The 17,766-nt window shown below is 40.2% G+C and overlaps 1 protein-coding gene across 2 annotated transcripts in view; it reads left to right on the forward strand.

The window, feature by feature from the left end:
* Positions 1 to 13,612, forward strand: part of LOC105007761 (NACHT, LRR and PYD domains-containing protein 12-like) — a 52,069-nt gene extending 38,457 nt beyond the window's left edge. The window contains exons 10-12 of one of the 2 annotated variants that reach the window (XM_013132808.3): positions 9,722 to 9,768; positions 10,144 to 10,198; positions 11,495 to 11,579. In XM_013132808.3, the coding sequence (XP_012988262.1) occupies positions 9,722 to 9,768; positions 10,144 to 10,175 (79 nt within the window). In that variant the 3' untranslated portion in view covers positions 10,176 to 10,198; positions 11,495 to 11,579. Of the gene's footprint in view, positions 1 to 9,721; positions 9,769 to 10,143; positions 10,199 to 11,494 lie in introns of both variants that reach the window. The other variant, XM_013132807.4, reaches the window with a different exon arrangement.
* Positions 13,613 to 17,766: the final 4,154 nt, after the last annotated feature.

Below are 17,766 nucleotides of genomic sequence, written 5' to 3' on the forward strand. Positions count from 1 at the left end.
TGTTGTACTATCCGCTGAATAGACAGCCCTTTTGGGTAATTGATAACCCCAACACTGGCTCTGGCATCAATATTAGTTCTGTCCGGTTCTGTCGGTTTAGTGACAGAACTAAAATCCAACCGTTTTCTTACATTCACTAGACATACGGTGTAGGAGTGCCATCTTCCTAAAATATGTTCTTAATCAAGCTTTGAGTGTCCTCAGCTGTTTGTTTTCTTTTAACCATGGCTCTTTTTTTTTTTGTCTCATTCTTGTGTTTTTTACTCTTTGGTAGGCTCCTCCTACCAGGTGGTCTCTTTCTAACACCTCGAGTACTAACCATCAATCCTGATCCATCCTGCTGTTTTGTTTGGCATGCCATAGCATTGCTGACAACCGTGCCAACTATATTCCTTGCTGCGTTTTTCAAATGTGGTTTTGCTATTGAGAACCCATGCTTCAACAAAGGTATTGCCATCCGGAAAAGCCCTCGGAAAAAGCCTGCTTGACCAGCCCCATACACTGCAGCGCTACCATGATACACCAGTAAACTGTTACTGGCCTAATTTTTCAATCACCTTTCCCACTACGAAATGAAACCAACTGATTCTGGTCAGATTTTACTTCAATACATATCTCATCAAAATGACTCTAAGAGGTACGTAGTGTAGCTTGTTGTATGTCACTGTGACAACTTCGTTCTTTTTCCCTGCAATACAGTGGATATAAAAAGTCTACACACCCCTGTAAAAATGCCAGGTTTGATGGAAAAGAATGAGACAAAGAAATAATGTTAGAACTCTTTCCACTTTTAATGTGACCAATAATGTGGGATGAGGGATCTCATTGTTGAAAGATATCAGTCAGGAGAAGAGTACATAAGAATTTCCAAAGCATATACCATGGAACACAGTGAAGTGAAAACACAGTGAAAATATGGCACAACAGAGACATTACCAAGAACTGGACGTCCCTCCAAAGTTGATGAAAAGACAAGGAAAAAACTTGTCAGGGAGGCTTCCAAGAGGCCTACAGCAACATCATCAAGTGGAGATGAAGAAATATGGCACAACAGAGACCTTAATCAGGGTGGAGGGAATTATGAACAGTTCCAAATACCAGGCAATGTTGGCACAAAACCTTCAGGAAAAAGTTCTGACATGATTGATCTTTGTCTCATTCTTTTCCATCACAAGAACCTGGCATTTTAACAGGGGTGTGTAGACTTTTTCTATCCACTGTATGTACAGTTCTCAACAGTGGGACCTGGCTATTCCCAACTCTTTGATAATCAATTATATCTGTGTAGATGTATAGGGTGTTAAACCCTGCCAGAATATCTGTGGGGAATGGGCCATACCATAGGGCGTACCAACGCTTACCTGGTTTTGAGGGTAATATCTGTTCCAACTTTGCACAAAATGTTTAACTGAAATGGGTCTCGCCTTTTAGAAACATTCTATTTAAAAATTATCATACCATGCCCATACGCCTTGTGGTTTTATATAAATGTTGACAGGAGTGGATTGGCCATCTGGCAATTCTGGGAAATACCATCTTTTTTGGGGTGGGCTTAAATATATATATTTTTTACAGGCTGGTGACGCGTAGGACTGGTTTTCTTGACTTGCACAATTTCACTGGTGTTGAAATCATCCATATAAGCATTTGTCCCAGTGGGCGTATCGGCCTGACTGGTCCCAAGATGGGCCGGACCGATCAGAGGTTGCTCAAACTGGGACTTTCAGTCAAAGTCAAACGTGTCACCAGAGACTGCAATGCGAGCTGCTTGTCAGTAAAGCTAGGTTAGTATTGTAAGAACAGAAAATTATAGCTAGATAATTGACCACAAAAAAGGAAAGGTGGGGCTGAAAAAGTTTGAGAAGGCAAAAAAAGAGCTACATCCGACACTGCCATGTGTAAAATTAATTGAACAATTTTTGAAATGTTTTGCGACAGATTTAAGATCAGTTACTGCTGAAGCTGCAGAAGGGACAGCCGTGCAGGGGAGATAGGAAGAAAACTGAGAAAAGACAGCTAGCTCATGTCATATTCAGTCAGTTCTTCTGCCATTTAGCTCCAGTGTTTGTTTGAAGGTTTATTGTAGGCTAATTAGTCTAGAACTCCCATGTATCAATATTTCATTGTTTCGCGATTATTGGTTACGTAGTTACTAGTGTTAGCTAGCGTGTTACTGAATCGCATGACTGATATAGGCAGCATTTGCTTGCAATATGCAATAAACAGGTGCAAATAATTTGAATATCATGGAAAAGTTTGTTCTTTTTTGTAATTCAAATCAGAAAGTGACACCTTCATATATTCTAGATTCATTATACATAAAGTGAAATACTTCAAGACTTTTTTATTTCAATCTTGATGATTACGACATACAGCTCATGGAAATAATAATAAAAAATCCAGTATCTCAAAATATTAGAATAAAACATTTATAATACAGTTATGTAACCTGAGCAGAGTTCTAATCAGCTAATAATCTCCCTGAGCTTTCAGTACACACAACCACAATCATGGGGAAGACTGCTCACTTGACAGTCCAGAAGACACTCATCGACACCCTCCACGAGGAGGGTAATCCACAGAAGGTCATTGCTGAAAGGGCTGGCTATTTCATGAAAAGTTGACGAAGGGAAAAGTGTTGGAAAAGTTTGGAAAGGTTAATAAAAATGCAATATATGAAAGTGTCACTTTTTGATTTGAATTCCGAAAAAGAAATAATTTTCCCATGACATTCTAACTTTTTAGATACACCTGTAGTCCAACCTGTTGAATACTTCACCTATGACAATTGCCATCTACTAAACATCTGTACAGAACATTACATTGAACACAAGTAGCTAATCATGTATTCAAATAAAACATTGAATAAATGTACACATACAGTATTTAATTAATCCTTCAGTAAGGTAGACTTCCATTAACAGCACTCATTTGCAATAGTTGTTGTAAAACCTGTTAGTTACAGTATTATAAGCCATTGGCTTACTTATGTTATTCTTTGTCTGAATTGTGTGCTCATCCATTCACTATTAGAATGGTGCTGGGCCCAGTGCAGACAGCCAAGAGTCATGTGCAGTGGAGGTAGAACGACAAAATTGAGAGACATATTGACACATATGCTGCCAGTTTCTAACTAACTCTTAATTAACCCTTAGAAGGTGAGGTACCTGTGCATGTGTGTCACACACACAGATCACACTCACGCACTTTCCCTTATAACACACGCATGCATGAACTTGCAACTCACACTATCACACAAACTCTTCAACATACTTTAATTCACAATTAACTGTATAGCATAAAGTATTTAAACATATTAAAGACTGTTGGTACAAACACACACACACATTACTGCAGCTAGTATTTATAGTTTTTGCATCTTTTGTAGTATTTATTTTCTATATTATTTTACACATTGTATATGTTCCTATAGCCATTTTATACAGTTATGATTACTTGTTTGTATTCACGTGTATTCCAGTGTGGAAAGCAGTTTGTGAGAAAGTTTTTCACTGCAACGTTTACATTCTACACTATAGTGAGACAAATAGGCTTTGACAGCACATGTTGCTAAATTACTTAAGTGTTGTGGGTCAAATAGGAACATAGCATGCATGTATTAAAAAAAAAGTGTTGTATGTTCATTAACTAGTATGTTGCTGGAATCAGTACAGCCAGAGTCCCCTGGTCTTCTAGTACCAGTTGCTATGAGAAAGGATGCTTATGTAGGCATAGCTGAGACAGGGAGGAGTGTGGTAGCGGCAGGGAGAAAACAGTGATACACAAATGTACTTTGGATTTGTAATTAACTCTAGAGAAGTGGGGAACACATATGACAATAATCCTAATGATATCTACATGTAGATACATTTAAACTTACCTGTACATTATAACAAGGAGAATCAGACAGGCAAAGTTCATAGAGTGACAACAGAGATGATCAAGTAGAACGAAACAAATAGACAAATGACAACAAAGAAAAACATACTGTTGAAGGACAGTCAAGACAATGACAGCAGAGAAAATGCATAGAAAGACAGCACATAACAGCTGTATAACAGACTCAGATGAATATCCATAGTTTTTTTACATATTGTACTGTATGTGTGCATTTGTTATAAACGTGTTTTTAAATAGTGAACATCTTCTACCAGTCACATATAGATTAAAGATTTAAATAACTGTAATGCTTATATATTATTTTAGTAGCACTACCATCTGCACACAAATGTAAGTAGTGAATGGGTGGGGATGGGCAGGCATGGTAATATGGGCTGGTGTGGCCACAGTGCCAGGGCTGATTTGTTGTCCCAGTCTGCCCCTGAATGTTGATCTCTGCCATTAGTTTTCCTATACCATTGTAATAACCAGTGTTGAGTTCATATTTCCAAGTTTAGTTGTGTTTCAAGTCATGTAGTTGAAATGAGTTTTGTGGTAAAACTCTGAGGTATAGCTCAAACTCGAATTGTTTGGATAGACATGTCTTGACGAGTTACTGGGCAGCGTTGTGTAGAAACCGCCGTCATCCATGCTGATCGCATTTGATGTAAATGACGTGTTTCCAGAAAATCCTAGTGTTTTATCCAGTTTGTAGGTAAAGGACTTGTTCTGATGCTATCCAACTGTTGAATTTCTCAGGCCATTTCTGTACTTCTTTCTGTACTTTCACATCCAGAACTGCTTCCACTTAGGAACTAAAAGTTTTATTCTTAGCCATGATTAATTCCCAACGATCACATCACCATTGGAATATGGTAACCTTTTTCGTAGCCTTTGGTTAACGCCCCTTTCAACTTTCAGAGTCTCACAGTATCACCAACTCAGAACTTGTAACTTTGATTACCATTTTTCATCATTGTTGTACCATACAGGTTCATGAGAACTAGTCTAACATTTTATTTTCAAACGTCAACAGGCTTCATCTTAATCGACCTATGGTAACTAAATCTTGAATAACCTCAACATGGCTGAGTGTTGAGTGCTGTGAGATACCGCAACATTCGTGATTGAATTGTTTTATAAAATCTCACTGATACGTGCTTTGACATCATTTCCTGTAGCAAAATGTTTTATGTTGAACATCTTCATTAACAATTCAAAATGTTAATTAATAAACTCCTTCCCCTTGTCCATTTGGACTTTCTGGGGTGTCCTTGCTTTTTTTAATGTCTTGAAATGCTCGCTTTACCTCAATAGCGCTTTTCTCAGCAAACGTATTTGCTTAATACATCTATGCATGTTTTACACACTATAAACACTCATGTCAACCAAATCAAGCTGAAATTGTGAATTTATATCATTGTATCCTAGCATGTATGTATCCTGGGCCAGTAGCCAGTCATATGCCTTGCCATTTTTGAGGATCTCCCCAGTTTTCTCCAAGTATGCTCTTTTCAAACCCTCTCTAGCCGCATAAACGCCGACCCCAGGAGTTTTTTGTTCCTTCAGAATAACAGCATGTGATGCGTGTTTACCGTGGTGCTATGGTGGTGTGAAACACGGGGTGTTTATCAAACTGCACATACTACAGTTTGTACTTATGGTTATTTTACAGACCATTACAATGGGCAGATCTGATCTCAAGGCCCATCTCATGTTAAAAAAGAAAAATGGGCAAAAACTCTCCAAAATCGTAAGTCCTGACCCCTTCTTTATATCTTACACAAAAAAGCAAGATTTAGTAATTGCTCTCACACATGAAATTCAGTGCTTGTGGCACACATGCATTGTAAAACATGAAAGTTAACACCCATTGTTTGTAGGACATCTGTTGTAGCACTTACCATAAAATGCTGGGGAATTTAGCATTACTGAACCCTGGCACCCTTTTGTTAAACATCAGACATCTTGCCGCTGATATAACACCTATTAATTGCCTGGGAATTTAACATTCCAGAACGCTAAGACCCATTTGTTGAACATCAAACATCTCACTACTGTTATAACTCATCTGGTGTGTTTATCAATCGTTGTAAAACATCAAACATTAAAACAACAATGCAATCATAAATTACAAATTCACCTGACATGTATACGTCATTCCGGAAGTTCCCCCCGAACACACGTCACACAGGAAGTCCCACCTACCAAACTGGATATCCCGCCCACCTGTCAAATCAAAATGGAAGCCCCGCCCAGTTTCTTTGACCATTCAACATATTAATAAGGCTATTATTGAAACATTATACAAACAAATTCCTTAACCATTCAATGAATTCAATGGGCTATAATTGAAATATCAAAGATATTGTAATGAGGGGTATTGGAGAGTGGTTGGAAAGGTTTACCACTAAAAGTTTACCAGGGGACAGCTAGGTAAATGAGTGCAAAGGAACATAACGTTAGTGATAAATATAAATATATAATCTGACTCCATATTGCTTGTAAACATACACAATCATAAATGACCATGATATGCTGGAAGTTCTTAGAAAAGGTAGCTAATATTTCGTCACAAACCAAACATTTAAAAGATCATGTGTTTCACGGCCTACTTTATTCTCTATGCTCCTCATCAGTCAAGTACAGAAAACAAGGGATCGTGCAGCAACTTGGAACTCAGGGATGATCAGTCTGGTCACTTCGATGGGGCTACACAATGTTATGATGCTCACGACTCAGGCATGACTAGTCAATGTCATATGTTCCCAGGTCTAACCAGACTGCTTTGAGAACCCAGGGATACCAAGTCTGGTTGCTTACACTTACGTATGTGTGTGTAATTACCTGTAGCCCTACAAGCTTGAGTGTGAAGATGAACGAGCATTCCAAACATGTAATAAAGTTACAATACAAAACATAGTTACTTACCAACACAATTCGACATACTCTGTTAGGATGGCCGAGGTGGGGTCCTCGACCAGGGTGGCTCTACATGGGGTGTTGATACAATATTGGAAACAGGTGGGGGACCAGCAACGGAGCTCATCCTCTCTCCACAAGATTGTCGGGTCATGTAAACACAGCCAAGAGTGGCCTAGGATATGAGGGGTTCTTTGGGAGAAGCAATTACTAATAGTGATATAGATTTACTGTGCAAAACACCCACCTGGAGGTAGATTTTCAGGGTCAGTTGTGTGATGAAGCCTGTCGAGGGGTTGTCCGTTGAGGGCATTGACTCGTTGGCGCGGAGCAACAGGAATCAATTCAAGGTTGAGTTCTTTGGTTAAATGTTAGTCAATAAAATTACCAGCCGTGCCAGAGTCTGAGCCCTTCAACCAATTTGTTCATCCCATTCACAGACAGCAAAATAGGAAGAACAAGTTGTCTTTGCGTAAGGTTTAATAACTGAGACGCTTAACTGATATGAAGCATCGGGGTGGTTATCGTCTCTCAGAGGAGGCTGAACAGGGCAGCGGCTCAGTTGGTCGTATGACGTCCACTGGGCGAGTGATCAAAGACCTCTTTGAACACAGTGTTAAACAGAGTCACCGAGGAGAGCCTGTGGCTTTGGGCTGCTTTTAACGCAGTGGCCCAGTCCAGTGCTTTACATGTTCAGGGAAATTATAAAGTCCACCCTGTCCTTATCCGAGGTGAAACTCCCAGGGGGGTGGTCGATGTCGTTGTTGCATTGCATTAAGAATCCTATGCTCCTCCCGGGGGTGCCATCCTATTTATTAGGCAGGCAGACAAAGGAGTGAGCACTTGCTCCTCCAGGGCTTGGAACGGGAGGCGTAGGAGAAGCTTGACGGAGTAGCTGGCAGAGTTCATCTAGACATTCCTCCTGTTGGGTTGGTGCAGCTCCACTGCTAATGAAGCCAAATAGCGTTGGCTCTGGTGGATACTCTTGGTCTAAACGGTTTGGCGATTCTAGTGTTAAACCAGGCCAGATGTCCTTTGTAGCAGTTTTTGGAATGTACTTTTCTGAAAGTAGGACCAGGAATCCTCAACTGATGGGAACAAACTGAGTCTGGGCCAGGGTAAAGCTGACGGGTGTCACGGTTAAGAGGTAGGACAGGAGGCACAGAGCTGAGGTACATCCTTTTAATGTTTCTTATTCCAAAGAACACAAACTGAAACCCAAGAAAAGGGAGAACAAACCGGAACTGAAGAGCAGCAACACAAACCGCAAACTCAAAACAATATTGGACATCTAAGGGACACAAAGGGGAACTTAAATAGGATCCCTATAGCTGCTCCCTATTGCCTCTGATTGGGGATTATTAAACAGCAATGATTACAGAGGTGCCAAGAGGCACCCCAGACAGGACCAACAGGTTGTGAAGGAAGGTTTTGCCAGAAAACTGCAAGTTTATTTTGTCAGGTATATTGATTACAATGATAGGAGATGAGCATTATCCAAGTGCTTGTGGTTGAAATGGGTGGGAGACTGTACTGATAGTTTGGGTGTGCATCTGGAAATGTAAAGATTTACAAACACAAGGTGGAGAGGTAAGGGGCAGTCGGAACACAGACAGATGGAAGAATACAGCACATAGCAACAGTGAGAGATGTTTCTTTTTTTACAAGCAAGTCCTATTTTTACAAGCAATAGGTCAATCTTTTTAGACAGAAACTTTAAGGGGCACTGTGTAAAATCCTACCTCCAAACAATAACCTGAATTGTCTCCCCCTTGTCTTCACTTACTGAACTAGACCGGTATAGTACTAGCTAGTTCAGGGTTAGAGACTTAAAGCGAGTAAGAGTCTAAAGCGAGTAACCTGTCTCTACTACAAATTATGTCCTTGGTCTTTCTTTTCGACATACTATGCACTCTGTTTTTTTAAACATTGGTTAGTTTGTCTGTATGAACAAGAGAGAATGTGTACACCAGATCTACAAGATAAAGTTGTGGAAAGCCACAAGTCAGGGAATGGGTATAAAAATATTTCAAATGCTTTGTCTATCCCTTGGAGCACAGACAAGACCATTATTAAGTGGAAGGCGTATGGTACAATCCAGAACTTGCATAGATCAGGTTGTCCCTCAAAACTGGATGCCCGGGAGACTGATCAAAGAGGCTACCAAGGAGCCAATAGCAAATTGGAAGTGGTTTCAGGCTTCTATGGCAAAGACTGGTCAATGTGTGCATGTGACCACCATATCACAAGCGCTCCACAAATCTGGCTTCTATGGTAGGATGGCAAGAAAAAACACACAACAAAATGTTGTGGCCTGACCACAAAATGATATGTCTGGAAAAACACAATACATCTTTCCACTCAAAGAACACCATGCAACACCATGCCCACGGTAAAGCACAGAGTGGCAGAATCCTGTTGTGGGGGTATTTCTCTTCAGCAGGGACTGGAGAACAGGATAGAAGGGAAAATGGAAAGTACAAGATACGTCAAATTCTTGAGGAGAACCCTCAGCCCTCTGCCAGGAAGTGGAAAATGACTCAAAGTACACTGCCAAAGCAACCATACAGTGGCTTGGAGGACAGGAAGGTGAATGTCCTTCAGAGGCCTAGTCAGTGCCCCGACCTTAATCCCACTGAGAATACGTGGAATGACTTGAAGAGTGCAGTCCATAAGTGGTCACTGAGTCTGAAAAATTCTGCAAGAAGTTAGTCTCTTTGAAGATGTTTAGATTTTCTTTTTCATTTGGATGTTGTGGATAGCTCATGTAAATTAAGCCAGGAAAAGTCAGATTGTATGTGTTTTCATTTCAGGCTGTAACGCAACATAATGTTGTAAGACATTGTGAAAGGGGGTGGTGACTTTCTATATCCACTACTGTATACAGTATGCTTATTACATCTTCCTGCTTTTTCTACAGTACAGATCATGGTGGAGAGTTCAGGTTGAAATCAGGGCTGAGAAAATGTGAGTTTCTTTTAAATAAATTTTAATGTTTATACTGTGTGAGATACAATGCCTTGCAAATATATTTCTTCCTCTTGGCATTTTTCCTATTTTGTTGCTGTACAATTTGTAATTTAAATTGATTATTATTTGGATTTCATGTAATGGACATACACAAATTGTCCAAATTGGTGAAGTGAAATGAAAAATATTACTTATTTCTAAAAAACAGAAATGGAAAAGGGGTGCATGCATATGAATCCCTCCCCCCTTTGCTATGAATCCCCTAAATAAGATCTGGTGCAAACATTTACCTTCAGAAGACACATAATTAGTTAAATTGCACACATGTGGACTTTATTTAAGTGTGACATTTTCTCTGTATATATATCTAAGCAAGGGGCACCACCAAGAAAGCTGCACCATGAAGAACAAGAAGCTCTCCAAACAGGTCAGGGACAAAGTTATGGAGTACAAAGTACAAATCAGGGTTGGGTTGAGTTATAGAAAAATATCCAAAATATTGAACATCCCATGAAGTATCATTAAATACATTATTAACAAATGGAAAGAATATGGCACCACAACATACCTGCCAAGAGAGTAACGACCTACCAAAACTCACGGACCAGGCAAGGAGGGCATTAATCAGAGAGGCAATGAAGAGCTGTGAAGCTCCACAGCGGAAATTGGAGTATCTGTTGTGATGGTAATTTTATCGATCAGAACTCTTTAAGAAGGAAGTACAGAGACGAAATACTCTCGGCACAAATTAACAGTTTATTAATCATTTGCAAATGAGAGAGACGCGTCAAACGCTTACCAACATAATCGTCCGAGGAGTCTCTAACTCAACATAGCTCATTCAACGGTATATATCACATACAATAAGGGGTGTGGTAAGTTGTTAGCCATCTGTCTTGTGTCACATAGGTTTTACCCAAAGGGCGGGCTGTCCCCCCACTTTATCCTTCCTGCCATAATGTTTACTGTTGTGTTTACCTAAAGGGGCAAGCTATCCTCCCCCACATGGGTAACCTTTTCAACTGTAAGAGAAGACTCACAGCATCTGGACAAACAACATGATAGGCAGATTTACGATTAACCCTATAATCTACTGGTGCCGGTCAAGGATGCCCCTCTAGGACAAATACCAGAACCCCTCTCTCCTCTACCTATCTAAACATGGGTACTCAGTACTTTAACTAGTAACTCATTCATACATGCATAGGACCAAGAATACATCAGTTCAAGAATTTCCACAACACTGTCCGTAGGACCATTTTAAGCTGTACACTCCACACTGCTGGACTTTACGGAAGAGTAGACAGAAAAAGCAATTGCTTAAAGAAAAAAGAATATGCAAACACATTTGGTGTTTGCCATAAGGCATGTGGGAGACTCCCCAAACATATGGAAGAAGGTACTCTGGTCAGATGAGACTAAAATTTAGCTTTTTAGCCATCAAGGAAAAGGTTGTCTGGCGCATAGTAACGCGCACTCACGTTTTCAGTTTTTTTGCCTTATTTCTTGTTTGGTTTAAAATAAAACCATCTTTAAAGTGGTAGGCAAGTTGTGTAAATAAAATTATACAAACATTCTCCAAAAAAAATAAAAAATCCAGGTTCCAAAATAAGAAAAATGCCAAGGGGCGTGAATAATTTCACAAGGCACTATAGATGAGGGAGTCAGGGGGAGGGCAGAGATTCTATATTTTTTAATACTTTGTCCTAATCTTTCTCATTAGATGCCTGTGTTCTCAAACTGGATCCAAACACAGCACACAGAAACCTCTCTTTGTCTGAGGGGAACAGGACCGTGACAGAGGGAGAAAAGAAGCCATATCCTGATCACCCAGAGAGATTTGAGTATTGTTACCAGGTGTTGTGTAGAGAGGGTCTGACAGGACGCTGTTACTGGGAGGTAATGAGGACTGGAGAGGCTGGTATAGCAGTGACCTATAAGGGAATCAACAGGAAAGAAAATGGGGAGGGGAGTAGGTTTGGATATAATAACAAGTCCTGGTGTCTAGACTACTGTAGTAACAGTTATACTGCCAGGCACAATGTTAATTTCACAATGATACCTGTCCTCTCCTGGTCCAACAAAGTGGGAGTATATCTGGACTGGCCTGCCGGCACTCTGTCCTTCTACAACATCTCCTCTGACACAGTTACCCACATATACACATTCCACTCGACCTTCACTGAGCCCCTCTATCCAGGCTTTTGGGTTAACTCATCAGTTTCTCTGTGTCAGGTAGAATAGCATCCTGTGTTTTGGAGGAACAGTTGTGTCTTCAGGGAAGTCACACTCCTGTTCAAACAAATGGGTGACTAAGTTTGTGAACCCCTTTTTGCAATTATATATATATATATCACCCTGAAAATGTTCACCATCAAAGTGTTCAGCATGAAATTTATTCCGAACCAGATTTTTTATTAGACATAACAGCTTTATAGGTACCAGCTCCTTATGTCAGTTTTTCTAAAACAAAATTAAAAAGGAATTATTGTAGGTGCAAAAATAAGTGAGGCCGAATTTAAATAAGGTATTTAAGGCACTTTTTGGGAAAATAACTGGGTACCAAATGAACCAATCAAATGAGGGAACTTTAGGAAAGAGTTTGGGACTGATAAATAGAGACAAGAAACCTGGTAAATGTATTGTCCCTTACAAAACACACCATGCCGAGAGGAAAGGAGATCTCAGAGGACATCAGTCTGGGGAAGGCTATTCAACCATCTCAAAATTATTTGAGGTCCATCCGTCCACTGTGAGGCCAATCATTTACAAAAGTAGAAGACATTTAACATGACAGCAACTCAGCCTAGAAGTGGATGCCCTTCCAAAATATCCCCAAGACCCACAAGAAAACGTATAAATCAGGTAAACGCAAACCTAAATTGCTGCATCTCAGGTAACACTGAATCAAAATTACATTTATTGCAGGGTTCAGAGAAAACCTCTGTTGTCAAAAAAATACCAACCTTTGCTAGAGGCCACCTGGACAAAACTCAAGGTAAATTGAAGGAGTAGGGTAGCATGTGCAACTGAAATGCAGGGATAGCAGCAATGAGGTTCCCGATGTAAACATGTTTATGTAACAATTGAAAATGCTAGTACAGTGGCAGTTCTGAATGTGCTTTAAGGTGCAAGTCTGCATGTGCAAATGAAATACATGAACAGCAGCAATTACACATACCTGAAGACAACTGAAAACTTCCTTATCAGACTTTGTAAGGCAGTGACAGATTCCAGTAGTACAAAGGTTGGGTATGGTTAGTGATGAGTCCAAAATTGACCGCTTTAGCCACGGTCAAAACAACTGTTTGGCAAAACACAACATTGCCTACCATCAAAAGAACCTTATCCCAACCGTCAAGCAAGGTTGTGGTTAACAGGCTGCTTTTCCTCTAGACATGGTTGATTGCTCATCAAGGGAACCATTAATTCTGAGGTATACCAGGAGATTCTTGAACATTATGTCAGGCCATCAGTCAAGAAGCTAAAGCTGGGACAAAAATAGGTTTTCCAACAAGACAACATTCAAGAAAATCTACTAAAGAAAGGCTCCAGACCTTAATGAGGCTACATCGGAGGGAAGACCAAAAACTATCGTACCACTTTATGTTTAAGAATTCAACGAAAACAGTTTGTTGCAAACGCAGGACAAATTTGCCGTGCAGAACTCTCATGGACTGTAATGTATCACCATTTAAAGAGAAATCGCTTTGTAGCCGACAGAAGATGAATAGTGCTTAGCATGTGTGGATACATTTAGTGTATGAGCTGTCAAACTGTTGTGAGCAATGAAGCGAAATATTAAATGTCTGTAGCATATGCTCAAACTGAAAGTTGCAAGTAGAAGAACAGGAAATCTTATTTAGGCTGTTGCTGGGGAGAGAGCCGATTTAGCTTGTGTGTCTCAGAAGAACAGGATTAATAACGCACACACATATTCTGGACAGGGCTGCATTAAGAATAGACACAAGACAGAAACCACAAAGTGCAAAGATGACGCTTGTACTGCATTTACACATATAAGGTATAGAACATAAACTTTTAGGCGTGTTTGAGGTATAAATAATGCTGATATGACTGATTGCTCTTGAGACATTGTGCGGCGACACTCTGTCTCCAGAAGCTTCTGTAATAAATGGATGATACGGAATTGGTATTGACCTGACTCCTGGTGTGTTATTCTCCTTTCCATCAAACCAACTCAGGGAAGTGTTAGACTTCAACACTTGGCAGGTTAATGCAATACTAATGTGTCATTAATTATAATTTGCATTCATGGAGTTAAATTTTTTATTGAGAAATAGTTCATCTTGAATGCATGGCTGAATTAACGTTATAAGGTATAGTAGTACCTCAAAGCTGAGTAGACAACGAGTTTGTCCTCTGTTCTCAACATGAGGAAGATGTGACACTGGAGGATGAACAAGTAAGATTAGTCCGAAAAAAGCTAGGTAAAATACTGTCATTATTAAATGTATGTATAGATGTTTACTTCAACAGAAATAAACATGAACAATAACTTATCAAATGAATGTAGTAAATATTAATACTGTGGCGACCCTGTGTTCATTTAAAGTGCTGTTCTAAGTTGTACAGTTATGTTTCATTAGGGGGCAGGGCCTGACAGTTAGGTGGGGCTGCTTTACCGGGTGGGACATCCCGCAGCGAAGAGGTTGTCTCTGGGAGCTCGGGGACAGCAGGGGTGTGTCCAGGGGTCTCTGACCATAGCTTATATAAGGTGGAGATTCGGCGGTCTCTCTCTCTCTTGTGGTTCCACTCCTGTGTGTGACAGAGAACCATGTAATACTTGTTTGAGCTAGCTACAGATCTAGGAGAGAGTTTGTCAAGAGTCTATAGTGTTAACAGATATTGTTGGGTGCAGACAGTGGCCAAAAAGCTGTCTTTGTTAGGGATAATAAATGTTCTTTACCTCTGACTCCGATTCCTGATTTAGCATCCCGGCCAGGAGTGTTACAATACATTCTAGGCACTAGATGGGGTGTAAGTCTGTGAATTGAGGCACAGATAATATAGCTACTGGAAAGGATGTGCAGTTAAGGCTGAAAGACAAAAGTTAAAAAATTACTAACTAGCATACAAAAATGGTAATAATGGCCTGTAATAATGGTAAAACACATACAACAAAATAACAAGTTTTGCCATGATCTGATGATATAGTTTAAAGAGCAGACAATACAATTTGGTATTGGTAAGTTACAAGGCTGTACGCCTGGTATTTGTATAAGTTTAACATTAATAAACAAAAACATTATTTTGTCTCTGCAGGAATGTTTCTGTTTTTAATTGGATTTCTCCACGTGGTTAGTTAACTAGCACTATGGGAAAATAATACATACCACTATAGCTACTGTTTGCTATACAGCTCCGGAAAAAATAGACCACAGAACCTTTTTCTTTCCTTACCAAAAAAGTTTTGAGTGAGGAACAGAAGCATTCAATTTGCAGTGGTCTCTTAATTTTAACCATTCTGTTCCTCACTCAAATCCTTTCTTTTCGACTTTTTTGGAAAGTAAAGAAAAAGGTGCAGTGTTCTCTAGATTTTTTCCAGAGCTGAATATTAGCTGTTGCTACCCTACCAGAAATGGTCTAGTTATCATATGTACTATAATCGTATTTCTCCATATGGTGAGACGTTAACTAGCACACCAGCCAATGATGCATAGCAAGCTAACAGTTGTTAGTAATTAGCTGGGTATGACCAGCCCAGTTTCTGACGCTTTCTATTTGACTTGTTAGCTGTAATCAGACTTATCAACACAGTGATACGCTAACTAGTGTAACAGGGTAGGGTTTTTTGCTAGCTTTAACATTAGGATGGGTCATGTCCATCGAATTGTTGATGCCTGGTCCCCTGCTCCAACAAGCAAGCGGAACAAGGGATTCAAACTCTACGTATCGAGTTATCTGCACAAATACGAGGGTAAGTAGTTTACTGTGGTGTGCCGGCCGGCTATCGGCTAAGCTAGTTAGCGACGTGTTCCTTTTTAGTGTAGTATTAGGCAGGACAATAGAACGCATAAAAATTCAAAAACGGCAAAAGAACACTGGCTGAGCTGGAACGCTAGCGCGTCCCCATAGCAAGTGAACTGAAACGAACCTTCTAACAGCCTCTTCAACCTGAATGAAGCTTAAAATTCCATAGCCACAAAAAAGCACCAAAACAGGTCTCCTCTTTTATTTTACTACTGTAACCTCATTTCACAACGAAACAGAAAAATAACAACTGGCATAGGAAGTAAACATCTGGTCCTATATGGTATTAATTGCGCTTAAACCTGCGTTACGTGGATAAAAACGCCTTTTCTGACTATTTCTAGTCTAGCGTTTGAAGTCATTGAATGGCGCAAGTATATAAGTATATAAAAAAATCGCCTTTTCTGACTATTTCTAGTCTATCATTTAAAGTCATTTAATGGCGCAAGCCATATTTTTTTAAAAAGAGGACGTTCTCCTGATCAAAATGTTGCCCCACTTGTACCTTGAAACTTAAATGAGTCACGTACATTATTTTCTTTTTTTTCCCTGTACAACAGCATCACTCATCTTGTTGTGAGTTAAGGTGTTTACTAATGCGGATGAGTATTAGTAAGTAAACCGGAAACTGCAATACCGACTTCTAGACAAAAGCGGAAGTTCCTCACACGCTGGTGTACAGAGTCTATTATGCTCTGTTGTAGACATCTATTGAGTGTGTACAGAGAATGACACTCCATTTAGTTTTGTTGTTTAAAAATATGGCCATATACATTAAAATACTTAACATATATTTTAAAATACATGATCATGTATGATAATTATATTCAATCTGACATATAAAAACAGTATAGTGTAGTGGGGAGAACAAGTATTTGATACACTGCCGATTTTGCAGGTTTTCCTACTTAAAAAGCATGTAGAGGTCTGAAATTTTGATCATAGGTACACTTCAACTGTGAGAGACGGAATCTAAAACAAAAAAAAGGAGTAGAGGTGGCTAAAGGCCACCTCCTGTCCCGTCCTGGCTGTGCCCCTAGCCATCTCTGCGCTGGGCTCGGGGCATAGCCAGGACAGGACAGGAGGTGGCCTTTAGCCACCTCTACTCCTTTTTTTGGTTTCCCCAATTGGAGGCAGGTGTTAGTTATTGCCTCCAATTGGGGACCCTATTTAAGTTTAGTTTGTAGGCCCCAAGGCGTGGTTCATTTTGGTTTTGTTTATCCTGTGTAAGGAATACCCATGTCACTGGTTGCTGCCTTTTGTTTTATTGGAGTCCTTCTTTATTTTTTCATTAAATATGGATTACCTTCCCTACCTTTACTCTGCGCCTGTGTCCTTTTCATCCCACGACCGTGACACCTGTATTAACTGCACCTGTTTGAACTTGTTTCCTGTATAAAAGACACCTGTCCACACACTCAATCATACAGACTCCAACCTCTCCACAATGGCCAAGACCAGAGAGCTGTGTAAGGACATCAGGGATAGAATTGTAGACCTGCACAGGGCTGGGCTGGGCTACAGGACAATAGGCTAGCAGCTTGATGAGAAAACAACAACTGTTGGCGCAATTATTAGAAAATGGAAGAAGTTCAAGATGACGGTCAATCTCCCTCGGTCTGGGGCTCCATGCAAGATCTCACCTTGTGGGGCATCAATGATCATGAGGAAGGTGAGGGATCAGCCCAGAACTACACGGCAGGACCTGGTCAATGACCTGAAGAGAGCTGGGACCACAGTCTCAAAGAAAACCATTAGTAACACACTTTGCCGTCATGGATTAAAATCCTGCAGCGCACGCATGGTCCCCCTGCTCAAGCCAGCGCAAGTCCAGGCTCGTCTGAAGTTTGCCAATGACCATCTGAATGATCCAGAGGAGGAATGGGAGAAAGTCATGTGGTCTGATGAGACAAAAATATAGTTCCACTATGCGTTTTTGGAGGAAGAAGAAGGATGAGTACAACCCCAAGAACACCATCCCAACCGTGAAGCATGGAGGTG

Source organism: Esox lucius, chromosome 11, assembly GCF_011004845.1.
Source record: "Esox lucius isolate fEsoLuc1 chromosome 11, fEsoLuc1.pri, whole genome shotgun sequence".
Classification (NCBI taxonomy): Eukaryota; Metazoa; Chordata; class Actinopteri; order Esociformes; family Esocidae; genus Esox; species Esox lucius.